General features: G+C 41.1%; 1 protein-coding gene across 5 annotated transcripts in view; it reads left to right on the top strand.

Annotated features, from left to right (window-relative positions):
- Caprin2 (caprin family member 2) overlaps positions 1 to 23,716 on the top strand; it is a 53,156-nt gene that overhangs the window by 19,755 nt on the left and 9,685 nt on the right. For all 5 annotated transcript variants that reach the window (XM_070038318.1, XM_070038309.1, XM_070038326.1 and 2 more), the window contains 9 exons: positions 1,463 to 1,630; positions 4,425 to 4,468; positions 5,560 to 6,219; positions 10,207 to 10,329; positions 11,934 to 12,012; positions 13,369 to 13,424; positions 15,527 to 15,628; positions 17,921 to 18,064; positions 22,405 to 22,570. In XM_070038318.1, coding sequence (XP_069894419.1) covers positions 1,463 to 1,630; positions 4,425 to 4,468; positions 5,560 to 6,219; positions 10,207 to 10,329; positions 11,934 to 12,012; positions 13,369 to 13,424; positions 15,527 to 15,628; positions 17,921 to 18,064; positions 22,405 to 22,570 — 1,542 coding nt within the window. The remainder of the gene's footprint in view (positions 1 to 1,462; positions 1,631 to 4,424; positions 4,469 to 5,559; positions 6,220 to 10,206; positions 10,330 to 11,933; positions 12,013 to 13,368; positions 13,425 to 15,526; positions 15,629 to 17,920; positions 18,065 to 22,404; positions 22,571 to 23,716) is intronic.

Here is a 23,716-nt window from a genome sequence, read left to right as displayed (position 1 = left end):
GCAAAAAGAAAAAAGACCGGAAGTGGCACTGTGGCTCAAGTGGTAGAGCGCTAGCCTTGAGCTGAAGAGCTGAGGGACAGCGCCCAGGCCAAGAGTTCAGGCCCCACAACCAGACCCGCTCCCCCCCCAAAAGTAAATTTTGTCTTTTAAAGAAATAATAGTAAAATTAAGTTATGATGACTGCTTAGTTTGGGAATTATGTTTTTACTTGATATTTAAAATGAAATAGTCTTTAGACCTGTATTTTGTAGTATAGCAACTTTAATAGCAACTTAAGATTTTTCTTGATCATCTAATGGTGATGTGCTAGGAGTGACATCAAGCTTAACTCAAGTAAAATATTTAATTATGGATTTTTAAATTTATTTTTTTGTGCTGGTACTGGGGCTTGAACTCAGGGCCTAGGCACTGTCCCTGAGCTTTTTTGTTTAAGGCTAGTGCTCTACGACTTGAACCACAGCCCCACTACCAGCTTTTTGGGTAGTTAATTGGAAATAAGAGTCTCACAGTCATTCTGTTTGGGCTGGCTTTGAACCTGTGATCCTAAGATCTTTGCTTCCTGAGTAGTTAGGATTACAAGCATGAGCCACCAGCATCTGGTTTAAATTATGTAGTTTAAAGATACTTAAGGGGCTGGGAATGTGGCTTAGTGGTAAAGTACTTGCCTAGCATGCATAAGGCCCTGGGTTTAATTTCTTAGTACCACATAATCATAAAATAAATTTAATAAACATGTTTTAAATATACTTAAGGTCCTGGAATGGTGACTCATGCCTGTAATTCCAGCTACTTGGGAAGTGGAGGTCGGAGTATTAGAGTCTTACCTATCAAGTTCTTGGCCCTGAGTTCAAACCCCAGTTACTGCCTCAAACAAAGCAAGAAACAACTTAAGAGATTGTTTTGAATGGGTTATGTTTGAGGAATTAACTTTTCCTTTACCAAAGCCTTAATTAATAAGGAAGAATAGTAGCTAATTACAATGTTTGAGGGGTAGATGAGAAAAGTGCCTTCTCTCTCTCAGCCCAGGGAACCAGTGTAATCTTCTGTGACACTCTGATTAGGTGCTCTGATATTTGTTTAGTCATTTTCAAATAGTAGAAATGGAGTTTACCTTGCCCATGTAATTGTAACCCCTCTGTACGGTATTTTCATAATAAAAAAGAAAAAAGAAAAAGAAATGGAGGCCCAGATAAGCTTAAATTATTTGCTCAGTTTTGAGATCTTATCTTCTAAAGTTTAAGTTGCTGCAGCATCAAATAAAGATGGAATACCTATTAGCTTTTCATGGTACTTACTATTCCAAATCTCTCCATTGTAAACTATATACTATAATTAGGATAAAATAAGGATAAGGTATAATAAGGATTAAGTATAACTAGCCAGACAAAATAAGAATTTCTAGTTCTTAGAATTTTAATAAACTATTTGATTATATGATAACTTTTAATCACTCTTTTTTTAGACAAACATGTGAAAGAGCTACTGTCTCAGTTGCTGAACTCAGGTTATTTTGAAAGCATTCCAGTTCCCCAAAATTCTAAGGAAAAAGAAGTGTCCTTAGAGGAAGATATGCTAATACAGTCAAAAAAGAAAAAACAATTATTGAAGACTGAATCTATCAAAGAACCAGGTTTGTTGTAATCTCTGAAATTCTTTAGTGGTTACATTTTTAACCTGCTTTAAAAACTTAGCATACAATTAGTTATACAAGGGGGATTTCATGGATTTGCATGAATATATATAATGTATTCTAATCTATCTGCTCACCATCACCTTTCTTTACCCCCTCCTCCTTCCTAATACAGTTTCAGTGTGTTGCTTGTTTTATTTTCATGCAGTGTATTTTGACTATTCATCCTCTTTCACCCTCTTTAACACTGCATATTGATTGATTGATTGATTGATTGATTGTTGGTCTTGGAACCTGAACTCTGGACCTGGGTGCTGTCCCTCAGCTCTTCTGCTCAAGGCTAGCAATCTACCACTTGAGCCACAGAGCCACTTCCAGCTTTTTTCTGCATATGTGGTGCTGAGGAATCAAACTCAGGGCCTCATGCATGCAAGGCAAACACTCTACCACTGAGCCACCTTCCCAGCCCCAACACTGCATTTTTAAACAGTCATGATTTTAATTTGTTGGATTCTAGATACATGGAAATTATTACTTGCTGCAAGATAAACCTAGATTTAGGAGCCACTCTTTTTTTTTGTTGTTGTTAGAATTCAGAGTGAAACCTAATAGAAACATTAGGTTATTTTTTTTTTCTGAGAAACTACATTAGTCCCAAGTGAGACATTTGTGAAATCTGAATGAAGTGTTAAACCTATTTTAGTAAGATAATTCCATTTAAAACTGTAGTTTAGGGGCTGGGAAGGTGGCTCAAGTGGTAAAGCGCTAGCCTTGAGCTGAAGAGCTAACAGACAGCACCCAGGCCCAGAGTTCAGGCCCCACAACCAGCAAAAAAACAAACATTCCCCCCCCCCCCCAAAAAAAATCCTGTAGTTTAAATGTAAGGTATGGTAGAATCAAATCCTGTTGTAGGATGAGAATGTAAGTAACATAAGGTTAGTGTGTTGATGTAGGGGGGAAAAAGTTAGGGAAGGAATTTTCACAATTATCATTTTCTTGGAAAAGAAATACTTTTTTTTTTTTTTTGCTGATCATGGGGCCTGAACTCTGGGCCTGGGTGCTGTACCTCAGCTCTTCAGCTCAAGGCTATCAGCTCTACCACTTGAGCCAAAACATCACTTCCGGCTTTTTCTGTTTATGTGGTGCTGAGGAATTGAATCCAGGACCTCATGCATGTAAGGCGATCACTCTACCATTGAGCCACCTTCCCAGCCCAGAAAAGAAATACTTTAAGCAGAATTTTTGCTTTTTGTTTATTGGGTTGGATTTACTAAAGAAATAATCTTTTGGGCTGGGAAGGTGGCTCAGTGGTAGAGCGCTTGCCTTGCATGCCTGAGGCCCTGGGTTTGATTCCTCAGCACCACATAAGCAAAATGGAAAAAAGCCGGAAGTGGCGCTGTGGCTCAAGTGGTAGAGTGCTAGCCTTGAGCTGAAGAGCTGAGGGACAGCGCCCAGGCCCAGAGTTCAGGCCCCATGACCGGAACCAAAAAAAAAAAAAAAAGAAATATATCTTTCTATAGAGGTAAACAAGGCAGGGCAAAGTCTGTTCCTCTGTTTACCTTTCTCTTAAGAATTTCCTGATGTTAATCTGGCTTGGAAGAGGCTTTATTTAATTATTTGTTTATTTAAAATTTTTTTTTTATTATTCAGCCTTGAGCTGAAGAGCTGAGAGACAGCGCCCAAGCCCAGAGTTCAGGCCCCATGACCGGACCCCCCCCCCCAAAAAAAAAGAGGTTTTAAAAGGCTCTATTTCAAGTTAAGATGACTAGTTATTGTGTCATGAGATCTGAACTCTAAATTTACTTACTTAGTTATTGGTAGTACTGAGCTTTAATTTAGGGCCTGGGCATTATCACTTAGCTTTTTTGCTCGAGGCTGATGCTCTACCATTTGAGCCACAGCTCTACTTCCAGGTTGATTGGACATAAGAACCTCAGGGACTTTTCTGTTTTCAAACTGTAATCCTCATATCTCAGCCTCCAGAGTAGTTAGGATTACAAGTGTGAACCAGTGGCACTTGGCTAAAATTGCAGTTTTAATAAAGCAATGTTTGTTGGTAGGAGAAAATAATCTTAATTTTTGAACAAGAATAAATTGATTAGCTATGTATGATGGCACAGTCCTGTAATCCCAGCACTCTGGAGGCTAGGGTAGGAGGATCATGAGTTTGGCACAAGTCTGGTCTACAGCAAGACCCTATCTCAGAAGAATAAATTTGTACCTAGAACTTGACCTTAGTGTTGTTTTTTGTTTTGCATGTACGTATGTTGCTTTTTGGATTTTTTTTTTCTTATGTGGTAGTACTGGAGTTTGAATTTGGGACTTTGTGCTTGTTAGGCAGGCCTTCTACCACTTGAGCCACACCCATGACTCACAAGTGTCATACATAAGAGAGACATTTAGTGGCGCTGTGGCTCAAGTGGTAGAGTGTTCACCTTGAGCTGAAGAGCTGAGAGAAGGTGCCCAGGGCCCAGAGTTTAAGCCCCATGACTGACAAAAACATAGGAGAAACATTTGATTTAGTGACCCTCAGCCTAGTGCTTTTTCTTTTATTTTGCAGTAAGGGGGATTAAACCAAGGCCTTGTGCATACTGGAGAAGTTCTACTACTGAGCTCCAACCCAGCCCTTTTACATGCTTTTGACCAATAGGCAATTGTTAGCAATTGCTCTGCAATAAATGCACTTAATTACATTATCACATCCCCTGAAATGCATTCCTGGAATGAACCCAGTTGTAGTCCATCTAAAAACTTGTCATTAGCCAGTATTATTGAATGCTGTCTTACCTTTCAGAGTGTCTTATGGAACTTCCAGAGCCAGCGATACAACCGCAGGAGGTAAGAGGCTAGGAGGCCGTTGGCAGCTGGTATTTTCTCAGACTTGTGTGCAGTGCTGTGGAAGGGAGATGAGGCTCTGGAGCCAGACTGCATGAGCTTGCTTGTGTCCTAACATGACTTTGGGCAAGACAGTCCACTGTGTCTATTATCTGCATACCTAAAATGAGCATATTAATAATATCTGCTTGATGGGGTTATTATAAGGTTTAAAGCTGTTAACCTAAATTACTTAGATTTTTGGTCTGACATATAATGGCATTGTATTGTTATATTGTTTTGATCCCTATGTTAGAATTTAAAGATGTGCAGGATTTTAATCTTTGGAGTTTATTCATACTGGCAGGAGAAGAGGGTATATTTGCTCTTTTTCTAACTAACATGGAAATTTGTGGAAGCTGGAAAGAATGGGAGAAATAATTGATATATGACAGAAATAAAGAAAAGGCTCTTAGCCTGGCACCAGTGACACACACATTTGTAATCCAAGCTACTCAAAAAGCTGAGAATTAAGAATCACTATTCGAAGCCAGCTGGTTCAGGAAACTTCCTGAAACACTTATCTCTAATTAACTTCCAAAAAGCCAGAAGTAAAGCTGTGACTCAAATAGTAGAATACTCTCCTTGAGTGAAAAAGCTAAACAAGAGTATGAGGCCCTGAGTGCAGGCCTCAATACTGGCACAAAAAAGAAAAGAAAAAGCTCATAATAAAACTAAACAGTATAACTTCCTGAGTTTGAACTGTCCTGTGCTGTAATTTGTGAGGGAGTTAAGTAGGTGAAAGGTCCTATGGCTGGCAAAGGCAAAATAGTTTGGGTAAATTACAGGTCTAAATCAAACAGTTGTGGTACCATACTGTGCAGTTAGTAGTAGTAAGTTAAACCATAAATTACTGCTTTTGAAGTGTCAAAGTTTTATTTCTGTGAATTGAGAGAAAAAGAAAGGAACAAGAAGTCAGTGAGTATTTTCAATTAGATAAAGACAAAAGCTTCATGTCTGTATAGTAGCTCAGGCCAATGGATACATTAATATGAATAGACTGAACATAAAGGTCTATAAATCCTATGACTCAAGTAATTATTTTTCTGGTTAAGTTTTTGAACAGACGCTACATGACAGAAATAGATTATTTGAACAAACATGATGAGGAGCGATCTTGGGAAGCAGATTTTGCTAAGAAGCCAAATCTCCCTAAATGTTGGGATATGCTTAGTCAACCAGATGTTCCAGAGAAGACACAGGAATCCTTAAAGTCCTGGGAGCCTCCTGCAAAGCACCAGGGTTCCTTAGAACAGAGGAAACAAGAGATTCCCAAGCTCAGGTCGGCTGTGCAGGAAGGACAGAAGCAGCAGCAGGAGATCTCCAAGCCCAAGCCACCTCCCAGCCAGTGGAAGCAAGAAACCCCAAACTCTGAAACAGGACGCCCTGAAGAGGAGCAGAAGAGGCTGGAGACACCAAAGCCTTGGGCCATTCCACTGCAGAAAGAACAAGAGCCGAAGAAACAGACTCCAAAGTCCTGGACATCCTCCCTGCAGAATGAACAGAATGTCAGCAAGTCGTGGGCTACTCCCAAAGGCAAAGAGCAGGACTCAAAACAGCCAGGGACTCCCAAATCCTGGGAAGACAGTGTTGAGAGTCAAAAACACTCTGGAACACCACAGTCACCGCATTCTCCACAGCCTTGGGGTGCAGCCAATGCAGGCCTACCAAATGATCAGCTCCTGCCCGGGAAGATGAATACAGAACCCAAAGATGTGAGTAGATTCAAATGTCTGCTGTCAGTAGAGGCCTACTAGGAGTTAATAGTAACTTTCTAGTTCTCTTTTCATATCCACAAAAAGACCTATATAAAATTAATGTAATATACTTAACTCTTAGGGTTAGATTTATTGTTTTCCATAGAACACTGGAAGTTTCAGTGCAATGTATCTTTAGTCTACCTTGATGAAATGTCTACAATTATAAAAGTTTTATTTGTTTATTTATTTACTTACTTTTTTTTTGGGCCCGGTCATGGGGCCTAAACTCTGGGCGTGGGAGCTGTCCCTCAGCTCTTCAGCTCAAGGCTAGTGCTCTACCACTTGAGCCACAGCGCCACTTCCGGCTTTTTTCTTTTTTCTTATGTGGTGCTGAGGAATTGAACCCAGGGCCTCAGGCATGCAAGGCAAGCGCTCTATCACTGAGCCACCTTCCCAGCCCCTATTTTTATTTTTATTTACATTGTAGTGCTTGAACTCAGGGCCTGGGCTCTTTCACTTAAGGCTCGTGCTTTACCACTTTGAGCCACAGCTCCATTTACAGTTTTCAGGTGGTTAATGAGAGATGAGTCTCATAAACTTCCTGACAGAACTGGCTTTGAACTGTGGTCCTCAGATCTCAAGTTTCTGAGTAGCTAGGATTATAGGCATAAGCTACCATTGCCCAGCTCACTTAGATATTTTGCTCAAGGCTGGCACTCTACCACTTGAGTCACAGTTCCACTTCCAGATTTTTGCCTTTTAATTGGAAATAAGAGTCTCCTAGACTTTCCTCCCAGGGCTGGCATTGAACCATGATCCTCAGATCTCAGTCTTTTGAGTAGGTAGAATTACAGGCTTGAGCCACCAGCACCTGGCAGCTTTCTTTCCCCTTCCCCTTCCCCTTCTCCTTTCTCTTCTTCCCTGTGCGTGTGTCAGTGCTAGTCCTGGGCCTTGAATTCAGGGCCTGAGTACTGTCCCTGAGTTTTTGCACTCAAGGCTAATGCTCTGTCAATTGACCCACAGATCTACTTCTGATATTTTGGTGGTTAATTGGAGATGAGTCTCCCACCATTTTGCTGCACAGGCTGGCTTCAATTTGCCATTCTCAGAGTTCAGCCTCCTGGGTAGTTAGGAATTCAGGCATGAGCCACTGGCAACCAGTTCCTGATTTATATTTCTGTGCCATATTAGCCAGTGGATTTCTAAGTCTTTTGTCTTCTACCAATGTGAGGAATCATTTTGCTTGGGGAAAGCAAAGCATTATGTTTTATAACTTAACTACCTTTAGCTCATTTTTGCCTTGAAGAAAGAAAAATTCAGTTATTTGTCCTATGAATTTTTGTTTTGCTAGTTCTGGGGCTTGAATTCAGGGCCTGGGCGCTGTCCCTGAGCTTCTATTTCTCAAGGCTATTACTCTATCATTTGAGCCACAGTGTTACTTCTGACTTTCTCTGTTTATGTGGTGCTGAGGAATTGAACCCAGAACTTGATGCATGCTAGGCAAGCACTCTACCACTAAGCCACATTCCCAGCCCATGAATTTTTTTAAGACACTTGTCTTGCTGTATAGTCCAGGCTGGCCTCAAACTTGTGAACTTATGATCCTTCTGCTTCACTCCCCTGAATGGTAGGATTCCAAGCAATGTATTCTTCTCTTTTTGGTTCACCCTTACCTCTCTTTTTCTTCATCCTAATATTAATTTATCTTCTATACCCTTTAGAAGATTGATAGTCACATTTAACTCATTAAATACCATTACAATAGTAATTGTAGAGTGATAACTTTTGACAAACGTATTGAAAAACCCAGTTTAATACCTCAAGAAAACTGTTCGAAAACTCCTTTACCATTCTAGAATATTGATGACATTCTATGTATTGGGTGGGATTTAAATTAGGGGTGCTTAGTTGGAAAGGTTAAAATTCATATTTAATTCACCTTTATGGCAAAGAGAGCATTATAATTTGTCATAGGTGTGTGTGTGTGTGTGTGTGTGTGTGTGTGACTCAAAGGACAGAGTTACTAATGCAGTTTTTGTATGCCTTTGCAGTCTCCCTTTGCCTAGAATATGATTATAATCTAGGACACAATAGAGTTCAAATCCAAAAGACTATATAACCCAAAGTTAACCACTACAGGTAGTACTTTTCTCCCCAGAGAGGCCATCTTACAGGCCCAGATGTTTATCTGGCACTTGTGAAGAGATACTGATGAAGACAGGCATGCTGATGGCTCTGAGAAGTAATTGTAAATCGTAGTATTGTAGGTTTTTTAATTAGAGATATACAACAACTTTTAGCATTTTAGCATGAGAGCTAAGCACTTTATAAATGTAATAGCCCTCAAGAGTGTAATTTTTAACAAAATGTAATAATTTATCTTCTTAATTCAAAGTGTGTATATGTTTTGTCTTATGTGTCTGTGTATACTTATATATACATACATCTTAATGTTTTTGAACTTATGTACATCTTAAAGATGAGATGTATGTTTAATGTAATGGTATTTTTGCCTTGGGGAAAATCAAGATGATTGGTACATCTTACCATAGAGAAAATATGGTAACCAATATCAGTAATAAAAATACTATTAAAATGTTTCTTTATTTTTTTTTCTTTCTTTTTGATGTTGCTTCTGAGGCTTGAACTCAGGGCCTGGCATTGTCCCTGAGCTTTTTTGCTCAAGGATAGAACTCTACCATTTGAGCTATACATCCATGTACAGCTTTTTTGAATGTTCATTGGAGATGAGAGTCTCATGGGTTTTCCTTCCCTGACTGGCTTTGAACTATAGTCCTCAGGTCTCAGCCTCCTGAATAACTAGCACTACAGGTATGAACCACTGGCACTTGGCTTTTTTTACTAATTTTTGTGGGGGTTTTTTTTTTTTTGGGGTCCGTCATGGGGCCTGAACTCTGGGCCTGGGCACTGTCCCTCAGCTCTTCAGCTCAAGGCTAGCGCTCTACCACTTGTGCCACAGCGCCACTTCCCGCTTTTTTCTTTTTGCTTATGTGGTGCTGAGGAATCGAACCCAGGGCCTCAGGCATGCAAGGCAAGCGCTCTACCACTGAGCCAACTTCCCAGCCCTTTGTGGGTTTTTTTTGTCTGTTGTGGGGCTTGAACTCTGGGCCTGGGTGCTGTCCCTCAGCTCTTAGGCTCAAGGCTAGTGCTCTACCACTTGAGCCACAGTGCCACTTCTAGTTTTCTAAGTGGTTAATTGGAGATAAGTCCAAGGACTTTCCTGCCCAGTCTGGCTTTGAACCACAATCCTCAGGTCTCAGCCTCCTGAGTAGCGTGAGCCACTGGTGTCCGGCTTTTTGTGCTTATTTTTAAAATAGCATGCAATAATAATTCAAGAGAGTTTTATGAAAACACTCTTTTAACAAGGGAGTTCTATTTGGAACATCTTTCTTTTAGAAAAAGAATATTTTAATTTTAGGAAGATTTGTTTTACATTAAAGTTACTCTGAACAGGAAAAACTGAAATTATTTAAAAATGCTTTTTTTTTCCCCACAGCACTAGGATTTTAATTCAGAACCTTGTGCTTGCCCAGCAGGCATTCTACTGGTTGAGCTCTTGCTCTCTTGTTTTTTTTTTTTTTGTTTTTTTTTTTTCATTATTTTTTTAAAGGGTCTTGACTTTTTGCCTGAGTTGGTCTGGGCTGTGGTCCTCCTATTCCTGCTTTTCACATAGCTGAAGTGAAGGTGTATGCTATTATTTGCAGTTTTTTATTGGTTGAGAAGTCTGGCAAACTTTTTGCTTTGGCTGGCTTTAAAACCTAGATCCTCCTGATCTAAGATGCCTCCCTGAGTAACAAGGATAAAGGGTATGAGGCACAGCCAGCAAGAAATGCCTTTATGTGGAAACTCTTTACCTGTGATAGTTGTAGCAAATGATCCTTGCTGTTTTAGTTTCATTAAGATGTGATGGTAACCTAAGATTCCTGACTTAGGCTGTTGACTTTGAATTTCACTCTTACACATGGTGGGTTTGTCTTATAGGTGCCTAAGCCAGTGCCTCAGCCTGTAGGTTCTTCCTCTGCCCTTCCAAAGGATCCAATACTGAGGAAAGAAAAACTGCAGGATCTGATGACCCAGATTCAAGGAACTTGTAACTTTATGCAAGTATGAGCTGTTTTTAAAGAGATTCTTAAGTGATATTCATGGAGCTACTAACTTCTAACTGAAGCAAGCAGTACAGTGAAATTGTTAAGCACATGGATTCCACTGTCCAAATGAGCAAGAGTCCTGGTTCTGCTGGCCCCTAGCTCCCAGAGCAAGTAACTTACCCTGTGCCTCAGTTTTTTATTTGAAAAATTAAGGTAATAGTCACTACTTCCTGAGTGTCATGAGTAAAGATGCGAAGTAAACATGAAAAGTGCTTCAAGCGTGATTCCTGCCATAGCATAGGTCATCAGTAGTTGTACAGAGCCTTTGAGAACCTGCTCCTGCCTTGTCTTCCATGCATTGAAGACTGGAATACATCCAGGGATGTAACATGCATCCAGACATAGCTGGTTGTAAGCTTGCACAAAATCAGTAGTTAAGTGCTAAAATTGTGTGAACGTACGTTTAAACTGTGTCATACAGACTCTTAACAGAATTACAGAATAGTGTGATATTTATGAAGGGCTGAAATAGTCAAATAAAGAATATATTTTTAAGGGAATAACATTTTTGCTTTTGATTTAGGACTGGAATTAAATTCCATTCCTGTCACTTGCCAGCTATATTCAAGATGAGTTATTTAACTCCCAACCTTGTTTATTTGCAAACACATTATATATTTCTTAAAGAACTAAAATGCTCACTATAAGTATATAACATAAGTAAGTATGGAAGGTTTCTCTGAAAGAAGCAAGATGTACAGACAGAAGAGAATGCTTTCTCATTATAAAAATGTTTAACAGCACAATCCAGTGAATGGTTGAGATAGATAATTAGATAATTGGGTATAGTAGAAATCAAAGTTCAGACTAGACTAGGATTAATGCTTTTATGCTTAAGACCTCAGATCAGGAATGACTTTCCAAAGTTAGGCCTTCAGATCGCTATGATGGTTTTAATTCAACCTTAAGGTATGACAGTTACTTGAAAGTTTTTGTGCTGATACTAGGGTTTGAACTGTGCTGGCTTTGTGCTGGCTCTGCTTGTTTGCTCCCGACTGGCACTCTACACTTGAACAGCTTTTTTTTTTTTTTGGTTGGTTATGGGGCTTGAACTCTGGATGTTGGCACTGTCCCTCAGCAATTGAGCTCAAAGTGAGCGCTCTACCACTTGACCCACAGTGCGACTTCCCATTTTTCTGGTGGTTAATTGGAGGCAAGAGTCTTAATGGACTTTCTTGCCCGGTCTGGCTTTGAACTTCAGTCCTCAGATTTCAGCCTCCTGAGTAGCTACCAGCACCTGACTTGAACAGCTTTTTGCTGGTTATTTTGCAGATGAAATAGATTTTGCTGCCAGGCTGACTTCTTCTGGATCTCAGCCTCTTAAGTAGCTGGGATTACAGGCCTGAGCCACCAGTATCCAGTTTAGAGTTTAATTTTGACTCTTAGTAAGTTAATATCTTGAGTAAAGTAACATCTTGAGATAGTTAATAGCTACTTACCTACACTTTAGCCAGATACTTCCAACTAATAACCTAAGAGTAACTCCATGAATAACAATGATAATAGCTTTTAAACGGAGTAGTTTTTGTTCATCCTCACAATTTAAAATCTTGTGACTAGGAGTCTGTTCTGGACTTTGACAAACCGTCAAGTGCAATTCCATCCCAGCCGCCATCAGCTTCGCCAGGTAGCCCATTAGGTATGTAATCATTGGAGACATAGAAAAAACAGCTTTAGAGCTTGTAGTTGTTCTTTCTTTTGTTCTGGTCCTGGGGCTTGAAGTCAGGGCCTGGGATCTGTCTCTGAGCTTTTTTGCTCAAGGCTAGCACTCTATTACTTGAGCCATAGCTCCACTTCCATAGCTAACAGTTGTTTCCTTTACAAATCATTCACTCTAGATAGCTTGAACTAGTAACCTCTGTATTAACTTATTCGTTGTGCCTGACTATCTGTCATCACTAGGTAAGTTGCCATTAGGCAGTAATGGCTTAAACTGACCTTTTTGCATTTTTTGGAGCAAATCTGTAAATAAAAATGCCCATAGCTGTTTCTGCAGTTTAAAAAAATGCCCTTGCAGTGATTTCTGACTAGAACTTTATTGACTCTCTTGGTTTCTAAATCTAGTATGAAGGCTTGTGGGTCTTCACTGTGAGTAAGATTATCTCAAAGCAGAGATTAATATAGTCACTGATGATGCAGCATAGATGGGAATCTAGTGGGGTACTTCACAGCCTAGGCTTTCTGCACATGCCAGCTTTTCTTAGGCAAGTGGGGCTTGAACCATAGCCATAGTCCAGCTGTGTGGGCAGTGAGCACCAACAGGAGACTGGTGCAGTAATTATTCCTAGAGATTATGTAACAGAAGTGATGGATGTTGAAAGAGACAGAACTGAAAACTATGTGGTTAGTTGCAAAGCTTGTTAATATATATAGTCAGAGAGAAAGAAACCCTAGATGACCCAGCTAAGACTTAATTGTGAAACTTAAGTATATTAGTTAATAACTACTCCTGGCACCTCAGATTTTCTCTCTCAGTTTTACCAGTGTTACCAGTTTTATTTATTTATGTCGGTTGTAGGGCTTGAATGCTGGGCTTCGGTGCTGTCCCTGAGCTCTTCAGCTCAAGGCGAGCACTCTACCACTTGAACCACAGCGCTACTTCTGGTTTTCTGGTGGTTAATTGGAGATAAGAGTCTCATGGACTTTCCTGTCCGGTCTGGCTTTGAACTGTGATCCTCAGATCTGAGCCTCCTGAGTAGCTAGGATTACAGACCTGAACCACGAGTGCCCAGCACGTTATATTTAAAAGGCAGTTTTTTTTTTCTTTTGGAAGCCTTTCACCCATGTCACATTAAAACATCACACCTATCACAGGTAGACTTGGTCTTTCCCACTCCTGTACCATCTGCACAGATGAAGAATTCTTGGGCTCTTATAGTATACGGTGGGGCTTATGACCTAGTTCTTCGCACAGTGCTTTCTTTGACAAGGTAAACTTCACTTTCTTCCCATTAATGTCCATTGACTTTTCTCCCTCGGTTATTTCATCCTACAGTATCTACAGAACAAAATGTGTCCAGTCCAAATGACTTTCTTCAAGAGCCATTAAAGGTAACTTCTCTGGATTGTCTTTCATTTACTCTTTGCTATCCATGGAAGGACTCTTTCTTTGGCAAGAATGAACTTGACTTTTTGGTTCTAATATATCTAACTGACTTGGTAAAAGTGTTCTAAGTGTTTCAGGAAGTGGAGCTGTGGCTCAAAGTGATAGAGTTCTAACCTTGAGCAAAAGAGCTAAGGACCTGCGCACTGTCCCTGAGCTTCTTTTGCTCAAGGCTAGTACTCTACCACCTGAGCCACAGCACCACTTCTGGTTTTTTTTCTGTTTATGTGGTGCTGTGGAATTGAACCCAGGGCTTCTTGCATGCTAGGCAAGTATTCTACCACCAAGCCACATTCCCAGTCCAAAAAAATTTTTTTAATAAAAAATATCTAGTGTTTCAAATTAAAAACAAGTGGCCCTAAAAATGTTATATGATGACTTCTGTTGCAAAAATTGGTTATAAAAGGAAAGGTTATCTAAATTAGTAAGGAAAGAGCAATCCTGAAGAATAGGTGCCTTGTCTAAAATATTATATTGTTGTGGTGCTAGAAAGTCACCTAGTCTATTGGCACAGGACAGGGTCTGAAAAAAGAAACTAATTCTGTTTAGTCTATAGTTAACTAGTTCCTCCCTCATCCTCATAAGAATTAACAATCTGAGAAACTATGCTTTACACAGTATGCTTAGAAACCCAAAGGGGGACTGGGAAGGTGGCTCAGTAGTAGAGCGCTTGCCTTGCATGCCTGAGGCCCTGGGTTCAATTCCTCAGCACCACATAAGCAAAAAGAAAAAAGCTGGAAGTGGCACTGTGGCTCAAGTGGTAGAGCGCTAGCCTTGAGCTGAAGAGCTGAGGAACAGTGCCCAGGCCCAGAGTTCAGGCCCCATGACTGGACCCCCCCCAAAAAAAAAGAAACCCAAAAGGGACAGCCTGGCACCAATGGCTCACACCTGTCATCCTAGCTACTCAGGAGGCTGAGATTTGAGGATTGTGGTTCAGAGTCAGCTTGGGTAGGAAAGTCCAGGAGACATTTATCTCCAATTAACCACCAAACTGGAAGTGGTGCTTTGGCTCAAAGTGGTACAGTGTTAGCCTTGAGCGAAAAAGCTCAGGGATAGCACCTAGGCCTGAGTTCAAGCCCCAGGACTGGCAAAAAAAAAAACAAACACACACCAAAGGAACCCGACTATTGAGATCTCTGACTGCCACATCAAATGCCCTAGGTCCCTGGCCTTCTGGTCATTAGTCTGTGTGTGTGTGTGTGTGTGTGTGTGTGTGTGTGTGTGTGTGTGTGTGTGTAAAAAACACCAAAGGGACCCGACTATTGAGATCTCTGACTGCCACATCAAATGCCCTAGGTCCCTGGCCTTCTGTGTGTGTGTGTGTGTGTGTGTGTGTGTGTGTGTGTGTGTGTAAATGCCCTAGGTCCCTGGCCTTCTGGGTGTGTGTGTGTGTGTGTGTGTGTGTGTGTGTGTGTGTGTGTGTGTGTGTGTGTGTGTGTGTGTATGTATATGTAGGGACCCGACTATTGAGATCTCTGACTGCCACATCAAATGCCCTAGGTCCCTGGCCTTCTGTGTGTGTGTGTGTGTGTGTGTGTGTGTGTGTGTGTGTGTGTGTGTGTGTGTGTGTGTGTGTGTGTGTGTGTGTGTGTGTGTGTGTCCCTGCCCTAGGTCCCTGGCCTTCTGTGTGTGTGTGTGTGTGTCCCTGGCCTTCCGGTCGTGTGTGTGTGTGTGTGTCCCTGGCCTTCTGGTTGTGTGTGTGTGTGTGTGTGTGTGTGTGTGTGTGTGTGTGTTGGGGCTTGGGCTCTGGTCATTACCGTGTGTGTGTGTGTGCTGGGGCTTGGGCTCAGGGCCTGGATGTTGTCCTTGAGCTGTGGTGCAAGTGGCAGAGTGCCACCGTGTGTGTGTGTGTGTGTGTGTGCTGGGGCTTAAACTCAGGGCTCAGGGCCTGGATGTTGTCCTTGAGCTGTGGTGCAAGTGGCAGAGTGCCAGCCTTGAGCACAAAAGCTCAGGGACAGCTACCAGGGCCTGAATTCAAGCCTAGAACTGGCACAAAAAAGTAAAAATAAAGAAAACATGCCTTTTACAATGTACACCTTCCTGTGTCTAGGCCACCTCTCCAGTTACCTGTGGTTCAGATGCTTGCTTGTTGATGACTAATCAGGCTTCATCAGGATCTGAAGCAGATTTTATGACCTCACAGACTGCTAAGGTAGTTAAATACCAATTGTCTTCATTTCTTTTTTCTTTTTTAAATTGTGAAAATACCATACAGAGTGGTTACAATTACATGGGCAAGCAATTGTCTTCATTTCTTTCCTGTCTAAAAGAATTAATAAGGTGGCTAATGCCTGTAATCAGGAGGCTGAGATCTGAGGATCACAGTTTGAAACCAGCTGTGGCAGGAAAGCCTGTGAGACTTTTATCTCCAATTAACCAGAAAACCTGATATGGCTTGGTAGGTTACAGTGCTAAGTCTTGATTGCAAAAGTTCAGGAACAGCTTCCAGACCCTAAGTTCAAGCCCCATGACCAACCCTCTCTCTTCCCTCCTAATATAAAGTAGAACCATCTTATGAATTACAGGCATGAAAAGTTGAATGATGTAGTATTTGTATTGATTATATATTACTTTCTATAGATATTGGTCTTCCAAGACTTATACAGGGTACTTTATCGTGGCTGTGCCATATAAGTAGATTTATATTTACTTACTGCCTTCACATATGTAATATATGTTGATTTTTAAAAGGAAAAAGTGCAAAATTGTAAGTAAGACTAAGTCAAGTTTCTCATTGTACAATACTGAAGAAATACTTAAGAGAAAAATCTCTTAGAAATATAACTGATGTCTTAACTTTTATAGTATTAATATTAATTCAGTTAGAATTAGTCTCTGTTCAGTCTTTTCAAAAAGCACTTTGACAGTTATTAGTCATGCTTTTAGTTCTGTGTGTGTATGCATGCACATGTGTGTTCTGGAACTTGAACTCATATCCTGGGCTCTGTCCCTGAGCTTTTTTTGTTCAAGGCTATAGCTCTTCCACTTGAGCCACAACTCTAGTTTTTGGTGGTTAATTGGAGATAAGAATCTCATGGACTGGGGCTGGGAAGGTGGCTCAGTGGTAGAGCGCTTGACTTGCATGCTCGAGGCCCTGGGTTCGGATTCCTCAGCACCACATAAGCAAAAAGAAAAAAGCCAGAAGTGGCGCAGTGGCTCAAGTGGTAGAGCGCTAGCCTTGAGCTGAAGAGCTGAGGGACAGTGCCCAGGCCCAGAGTTCAGGGCCCATGACCGGACCCCCAAAAAAAAAAAAAGAATCTCATGGACTTTCCTGCCCAGGCTAGCTTTGAACTGTGATCCTCAGATCTCAGCCTCCTGAGTAGCTATGATTTTAGGCATAAGCCACAGGTGCTCAGAGCTGTTTTTGTAGTTTTTGCCATTTGAGCAAAGTCTTGAGAGTTTTGGAGGACAATTTAGCAAGAATTAGGTTTTGCTTTGGGATGAACTATTGTATATGAATATGTATTCATTTCTAGAATATAAGAAAGCATAAATAGGGGCTGGGAAGGTGGCTCAGTGGTAGAGTGCTTGCCTTGCATGCATGAGGCCCTGGGTTCGATTCCTCAGTACCACATAAGCAGAAAAAAGCTGGAAGTGGCGCTGTGGCTCAAGTGGTAGAGTACTAGCCTTGAGCTGAAGAGCTGAGGGACAGCGCCTAGGCCTGGAGTTCAGGCCCCATGACCGAACCCCCCCCCCCAAAAAAAAAAAAAAAGAAAGCATAAGTAATAATTTGCTTTTATGGTGCTAACTTGGTCAAAATTGAGACAGCCCTTTTTTACCTTAATAATTCTTTCAGTGTATTTATTTTATAATCAGAGGCACATAGACATCTTTTTGTTCCTCTCCTACAAACCTGGTTCTTCTAAAGAAAAGGAGGAAGTGATTGTTGGTTAGTGACTCACAGTTATCTGCTTCATAATCTGATTAGGATTGGATTTTGATATCTTTTTAAGATTTTGACATCTGTATGTCAACAACTAGATTGTTTTTTTTTGATTACTCAGATCAGGATTGGTTTTCTTCCGGCAGCTGAATTAAAAATCCACTAGGGTGTCTTTAAACAGTAACACTTAGGATTCTAACCCCAGGTATTTCCTAGGTCAAATTGTGTTGGATAAAGTTTTAATGCTATTTGATTCTTTATTCAAAAATAGGATTTCACAATTTGAAAGATCTAGGTGCTTGTAAAAAGTTGAGCCCCTCATTTGTTAGACTGATTATTAGGGAGACTCTTTGGCTCAGTCAGCAAGCCGTGCAAAGCAAATACTAGTGTGCCTCCTCAGCAACTGAGATTTGAAATTGCAAGCAAAAGCTATTGTCTTGCATTCCTGCATTCAAATGCCAGCCTAAAGAATTGCTGACTTTTGTGAGTTTGGGGTTGAGTGTAAGTTCACTGCTTGTTATATGGCAGGTAATTGGCTGATGGTGCATTTCTCCTCTCTAGGCTGCAGTTCCCCCAAGCAAGCCTCCATCTTGCCTGGTGTCTCCCAACCCTCCTGTGTCAAAGGGCACTGAACAGGGCTTCCAGTCACCTCCAGCAAGTAGTTCACTAGCCATGAACACAGCGCCCTTTCAAGCCATGCAGACAGTGAGTATGAATCTAAGATGAGGACTGCAGTCCAGTGTTCCATTGAAGACTCATTGTTTCTCTTATGTCTGTTGGCTTTATATGAAAAATCTGCTATTTGTATCACTCTTATTTGGGCCAGTAGTATTTACAGATTTTATCCAATGGAAATACTGTTGGTGATAGAGGAATATTAAATCCATAACCTGTTGACTTTTCAGTAAGTGTATCCAAACATTGTTTCCTTTCTGACAATTAGTAGGCAGACGTGGTAAACCATCAAAATGTGTGGGTGATTTAATACCCAGCACAGTCACACCAGAAAGAAAAATGAAAACTAGCATAATACATGGGTGAGAAACATTATTTTCTGGCATCAACTTAACAGTAGTGATGATGACTAATAGTGTGACAGTGATGGGGAACCTGGAATAAGGACAGGTACTTGGGTGTTAGTCATCGTAGAATCTTTCTGTAACTTCACCCTGATCTTGCTGGTTCTGAGGGTCTTTGTTTTATGTTTAGTTTTTTGTAGTGTTTTAAATGACTAAGTATTTCTCTACAAACTGTATTTAAAACTGGATTTATATTTTATCGAAACACAAGAGTACCATAAAATAGTTCTTCCAAAGGAAAACCACTTAGTGAGCTATTAAGTTCTTTTCTTTACAGGGCCTTGTGTTCCACTCCAGCTTATTTGCAGTGAGGCCATGGAGTAGCAGTGGGAACAGACACAGTGCTGGGAGATAGGCTGGGGGACTTCTCAGTGCATGGTCAGTTACTTGGCTTGCTTTCCTTCTTTCCCTGGTGGTTCATCCTGCACAAGGCCACTTTGGATTTACCTTTTCTTTTCTTTTTGACAGTCCTTGGGCTTGAATTTTGGGCCTAACCACTGTCCCTGAGATTCTTTTGTTTAAGCCTAGCACTTTCCCACTTGAGTCACAATGCTACTTTCTGAGTCATTTATTGGAGGTAAGAAGTCTCATGGACTTTCCTGTCTGGACTGACTTTGAACCGTGAACCTCAGATCTCAGTCTCATGGATAGCTAGGATTATAGTTTTATGTCGGTCGTGGGGCCTGAACTCTGGGCCTGGGCGCTAGCTCTTCAGCTCAAGGCAAGCACTCTACCACTTGAGCCACAGTGCCACTTCCGGCTTTTTCTGCTTATGTGGTGCTGAGGAATCAAACCCAGGCCTCATGCATGCAAGGCAAGCACTCTACCACTGGGCCACTTTCCCAGCCCAACTGTTCACTCTTAAATTTGACGAAAGAAAACGGAAATCCAATGAGGTGCTAGACGTAAGTTTAACCAGTAAAAAGCTAAAAGTAGAGCCTTGGCTTAAGTGATAGAGTGCTAACCTTGAGGAAAAAGCTAAGGGAAAGCACCCAAGCCCTGAGTGCAAGCCCCAGTACTAGGATGGGAAAATGACCACAAACAAATGTGAATCAGTAGTCCATTACAAATGAAATTGAGGTTTTTACCTTTTGAAGTCCTGTGTAACTTGTCAGACTCATCCTCTAGGCTGACTTAGACATGCCTGTCAGTACCATTTGCTTAGGCCTCTGTCTACTCTTCCTGTTTGAAGCCTGTTAAGTTTAAATTAGTTCTTATTCACTCATTTATGAAGCTAGCTAGTATTTATGGAGTTGGGCACAGTTTTTAATTAGTGGGTTTAGCAATGAAAACTAACAAGGGAATGCTCACAGAGGTAGAGATAGGGGACAGAGAGACAATCAGTTTTTGGCTGAGTGCTGGTGGCTCAGAACTGTAATCCTAGCTGTACTCAGGAGACTGAGATCTGATGATTGCAGTTTGAAGTCAGCCTGGGCAGGAAAATTTATGAGACTCTATCTCCAATTAACCACAGAAAGCTGGGAGTTTAGTTGTAGTTCAAGTTCAAGCATAAAAGCTTGGGGACAGTGACCAGGCCCAGAGTCTAAGTCCCAGGAATGGCGCACACACACACACACGCACACACGCACGCACACTTACACACACAAATTAGCTTCCATGCACAGTAAGGAAAAAGGGAGTGGGATCAAGAAGCCAGAGAGTAGTAATACATGTATTATTTTTATGACTGTTTGCCAGAAGCTAGAAGGTCATGGCCTATCATGTGGTAATTTAGTAAATGGCAAATTATTTCATTATTCCCACCCCCCTTCCTTGTTGGAGATTGAACCCACCTCTGAGATATGTATCTCTAGATCTTCTATCCTGTCCTCCCTCCCTGCCTGCCTTCCTGCCTGCCTTCCTGCCTCCCTCCCTTTCCTCCCTCCCTTTCCTCCCTCCCTTTCCTCCCTCCCTTTCCTCCCTCCCTTCCTTCCTCCCTCCCTCCCTCCCTTCCTTCCTTCCTTCCTTCCTTCCTTCCTTCCTTCCTTCCTTCCTTCCTTCCTTCCTTCCTTCCTTCCTTCCTTCCTTCCACACTTGTTAGGTAGATACTGTGCCAATTAAGCCATGCTCCTAGCCCTTTTTACTTTTAAGTAGAATTTGATTTTTTTTTGCCAAGAAGAGGTCTCAGACCAGGATCCTTCTGTTGATGGCTGCTAAGCTGTTTTAATTGACTAAAATGGAGTTCTCCTAGTCCTTGCCTCCTGAGTAGTTGGGATTACAGGTGTGAAACCACTTCAGTGAGCCTCCTTTTTAGTTTTTTTGTTTTGTTTTGTTTTAATAAAAAGGACCCTTTCTCCTGAATGACTTTTATGCTCAGTGAGCATTATTATGATAGAAGGATTAACTTTTACTATTTAGTTTCCCTTCCGGTAGAAATCAGAATTCTGTTTCTTTATTGTGGTATATAACGTAAATATATATAAAAAACATAACTTTTTCATTTTAGCTATTTTAAAGTGTATCATTAGAAAGGTGGCTCAGTGGTAGAGTGCTTGCTTTGCATGCATGAGGCCCTGGGTTCCATTCCTCAGCACCACATAAGCAGAAAAAGCTGGAAGTGGCACTGTGGCTCAAGTGGTAGAGCACTAGCCTCGAGCAAAAAAAAGCTCAGGGATGGCGCCCAGCCTAGAGTTCAGGCCCCATGACCGACGCCCTTCCCCCCCCCCAAAAAAAAAAAGTGTATAATTCTTTTTTTTTTTTTTTTTTAATTCTTTTTTTTTTTTTTGCCAGTCCTGGGGCTTGAACTCAGGGCTTGGTACTGTCCCTGAGCTTCTTTTGCTCAAGGCTAGCACTCTACCACTTGAGACAAAGCACCACTTCCAGATTTTTCCTGTTTATGTGGTACTGAGGAATCAAACCCAGGGCTTCATGCATGCTAGGCAAGCACTCTACCTCTAAGCCACATTCCCAGCCTAAGTGTATAATTCAGTGTTATCAATTAATTCAATGGCACATTCAGAGAAACCATACCATTATTTCCAGCACTTTTTCTTGATCTCAAACACAAACACTGAACCAGCCAGGGCTGATTGATTTCTGTTTTACCTTCAGGTTCTTTGAATTTACCTATTAAAATTACCTCATGTAACTCAAATCATGGAGTTCTTTTTCTTTGGTGTCTGGTTTGTTTCACTTAGCACAATGTTTTTGAAGCTCATCTGTGTGACAGCTTCTGTATTTATGACTGAATAATATTTTCATTTTATGTACATATGTTTTATGTTTATGTTTTGTTCATCTGTTAGATTATCTGTTTTTACTATTGGCTCTTAAAAATAATGCTGCTATGAATATGGTATTCAAATATCTGTTCAAGTCCCTGCTGTCACTTCTTTTGTCATTTCTTTCTGTAGAAGTGTAATTGGTAGATCAAATGGTAATTTATGCTTCACTTTTCTGTGTGTGTACTGGCATTGGGGTTTGAACTCTGGGCCTGGGTGCTGTCTCTTCGATTTTTCCACTCAAGGCTGGCACTCTCCCACTTGAGCCACACCTCCACTTCCAGCTTTTTGGTGGTTAATTGGACATAAGAGTCTTACAGACTTTCCTTCCCAGACTGACTTTGAACTGTGATCCTCAGATCTCAGCCTCTTGAGTATCTAGGATTATAGGTGTGAGTTACTAGCACCTAGCTTAGTTTTACTTTTTGAGAAACTACCATACTGTTATCCATGGTGGCTGGCAATGTATGTAGGTTCCAGTTTCTCCATAGCCTACTAGCTTGTTTTTTGTCATTTGCCAGCTGCAGTCCTCATGGATATTATGTGGCATCTGTGGTTTTGGCTTACATTTTCCTAATAATTAATAATGTTGAACATATTGTCATTCACTCATTAGCCTTTCTTTGGAGAAATGTCTGTTTGTCTTCTGCCCATGAGATAGAAGTTTTAAAATGTTGTGGACGTCCGCTCTGTGCCTGTGTTCGGAACCTTCACTAATAGCTTCTTGTAACCTCTCTCTTTTAAGGTATTTAATGTGAATGCCCCTTTGCCCCCTCGGAAAGAAGAACTTAAAGAACCTCCTTACTCACCTAGCTACAATCAGAGTTTTACTTCAGCCAGCACACAGACACCGCCCCAGTGCCAACTGCCAGCTATTCATGTAGAACAAACCGTCCTATCTCAGGAGCCTGGTAAGATCTTTGCATATATTTTCAAGATTTAGACAAACAGTTCATGAACTGAAAAGCAAATCGATGATAACACTTTCAAAGTCCTTTCCTGCCTAGTAAGAATCATTTCTTCACATATTCCTGAAGGGTTGAGAAGCACCTTTTCTGCCCTGTAATGCTTTTTGTTATGTTCTCTAAGTAAAACGTGGATGATTTAACCTGTAGGCTTTTGTTTTTGAACCTACTTGTTTGCTTATCCTAGTTAGTGATTGTGAAACCAGTCTGTTACCTGCTTCTTTTTCTTTAAAAAAAAAATTATTGCTGGATGTTGGTGGCTCATGTCTATAATCCTAGCTACTCAGGAGGCTGAAATCTGGGGATTGATATTCGAAGCCAGCTTAGAGAGGTAAGTCTGTGAGAACACTCTTATCTTCAATTAACTACCAGAAAACTGGAAGTGGCTCTGTGGCTCAAAGTGATAGAGTGCTAGTCTTGAGTGAAACAGCTCGGAACAGCACCCAGGCCCTGAGTTCAAGGCCCAGGACTGACAAAAAAAAATACGTGTGTGTGTGTGTGTGTGTGTGTTATGTGTGTGTCTGTGTGTATACACACATATACGTTAACACTAAGGAGTTTTACAAATGAGTTGCAATTTTAAATTGGAAAATAAGTACAATACTTGCACACGTTACCGTCTGTTATCACAGACGTAATTATCTGGCTTTGCCCTCTTTTATTATATTAAATGTTGATTAGTATATTGTTTTGTTTTGCTCAGAGGGTGTGTGTGTGTGTGTGTGTGTGTGTGTGTGTGTGTGTGTGTGTGTGTGTGTGTGTGTGTGTGTGTGTGTGTGTGTGTGTGTGTGTGTGTGTGTGTGTGTGTGTGTGTGTGTGTGTGTGTGTGTGCGCGCGTCGGTCTGGGTGCTGTCCCTGAGCTAGTTTTTCAAGGCTAGTGCTCTCCCACTTGAGCCACAGCTCCACTTCTTGCTTTTTAGTGGTTAATTGAAAATGAATCACAGACTTTTCTGCGCAGGCTGGTTTCAAACCTCAATCCTTAGATCTCAGTCTCCTGAGTAGTTAGGATTGCAGGCATGAACCACCAGTGCCAAGCTTAGGGACTATTTTTAATGTATCCATTGCAAACTAATTATGCAGTAAGAAGCTTTA

The sequence above is a fragment of the Dipodomys merriami genome, unplaced genomic scaffold (assembly GCF_024711535.1).
Source record: "Dipodomys merriami isolate MVZ:Mamm:240054 unplaced genomic scaffold, mDipMer1.0.p SCAF_10, whole genome shotgun sequence".
Lineage (NCBI taxonomy): Eukaryota > Metazoa > Chordata > Mammalia > Rodentia > Heteromyidae > Dipodomys > Dipodomys merriami.
The sequence above is the reverse complement of the archived record's forward strand: the minus strand, read 5'-3'. Positions and strand labels throughout refer to the sequence as shown.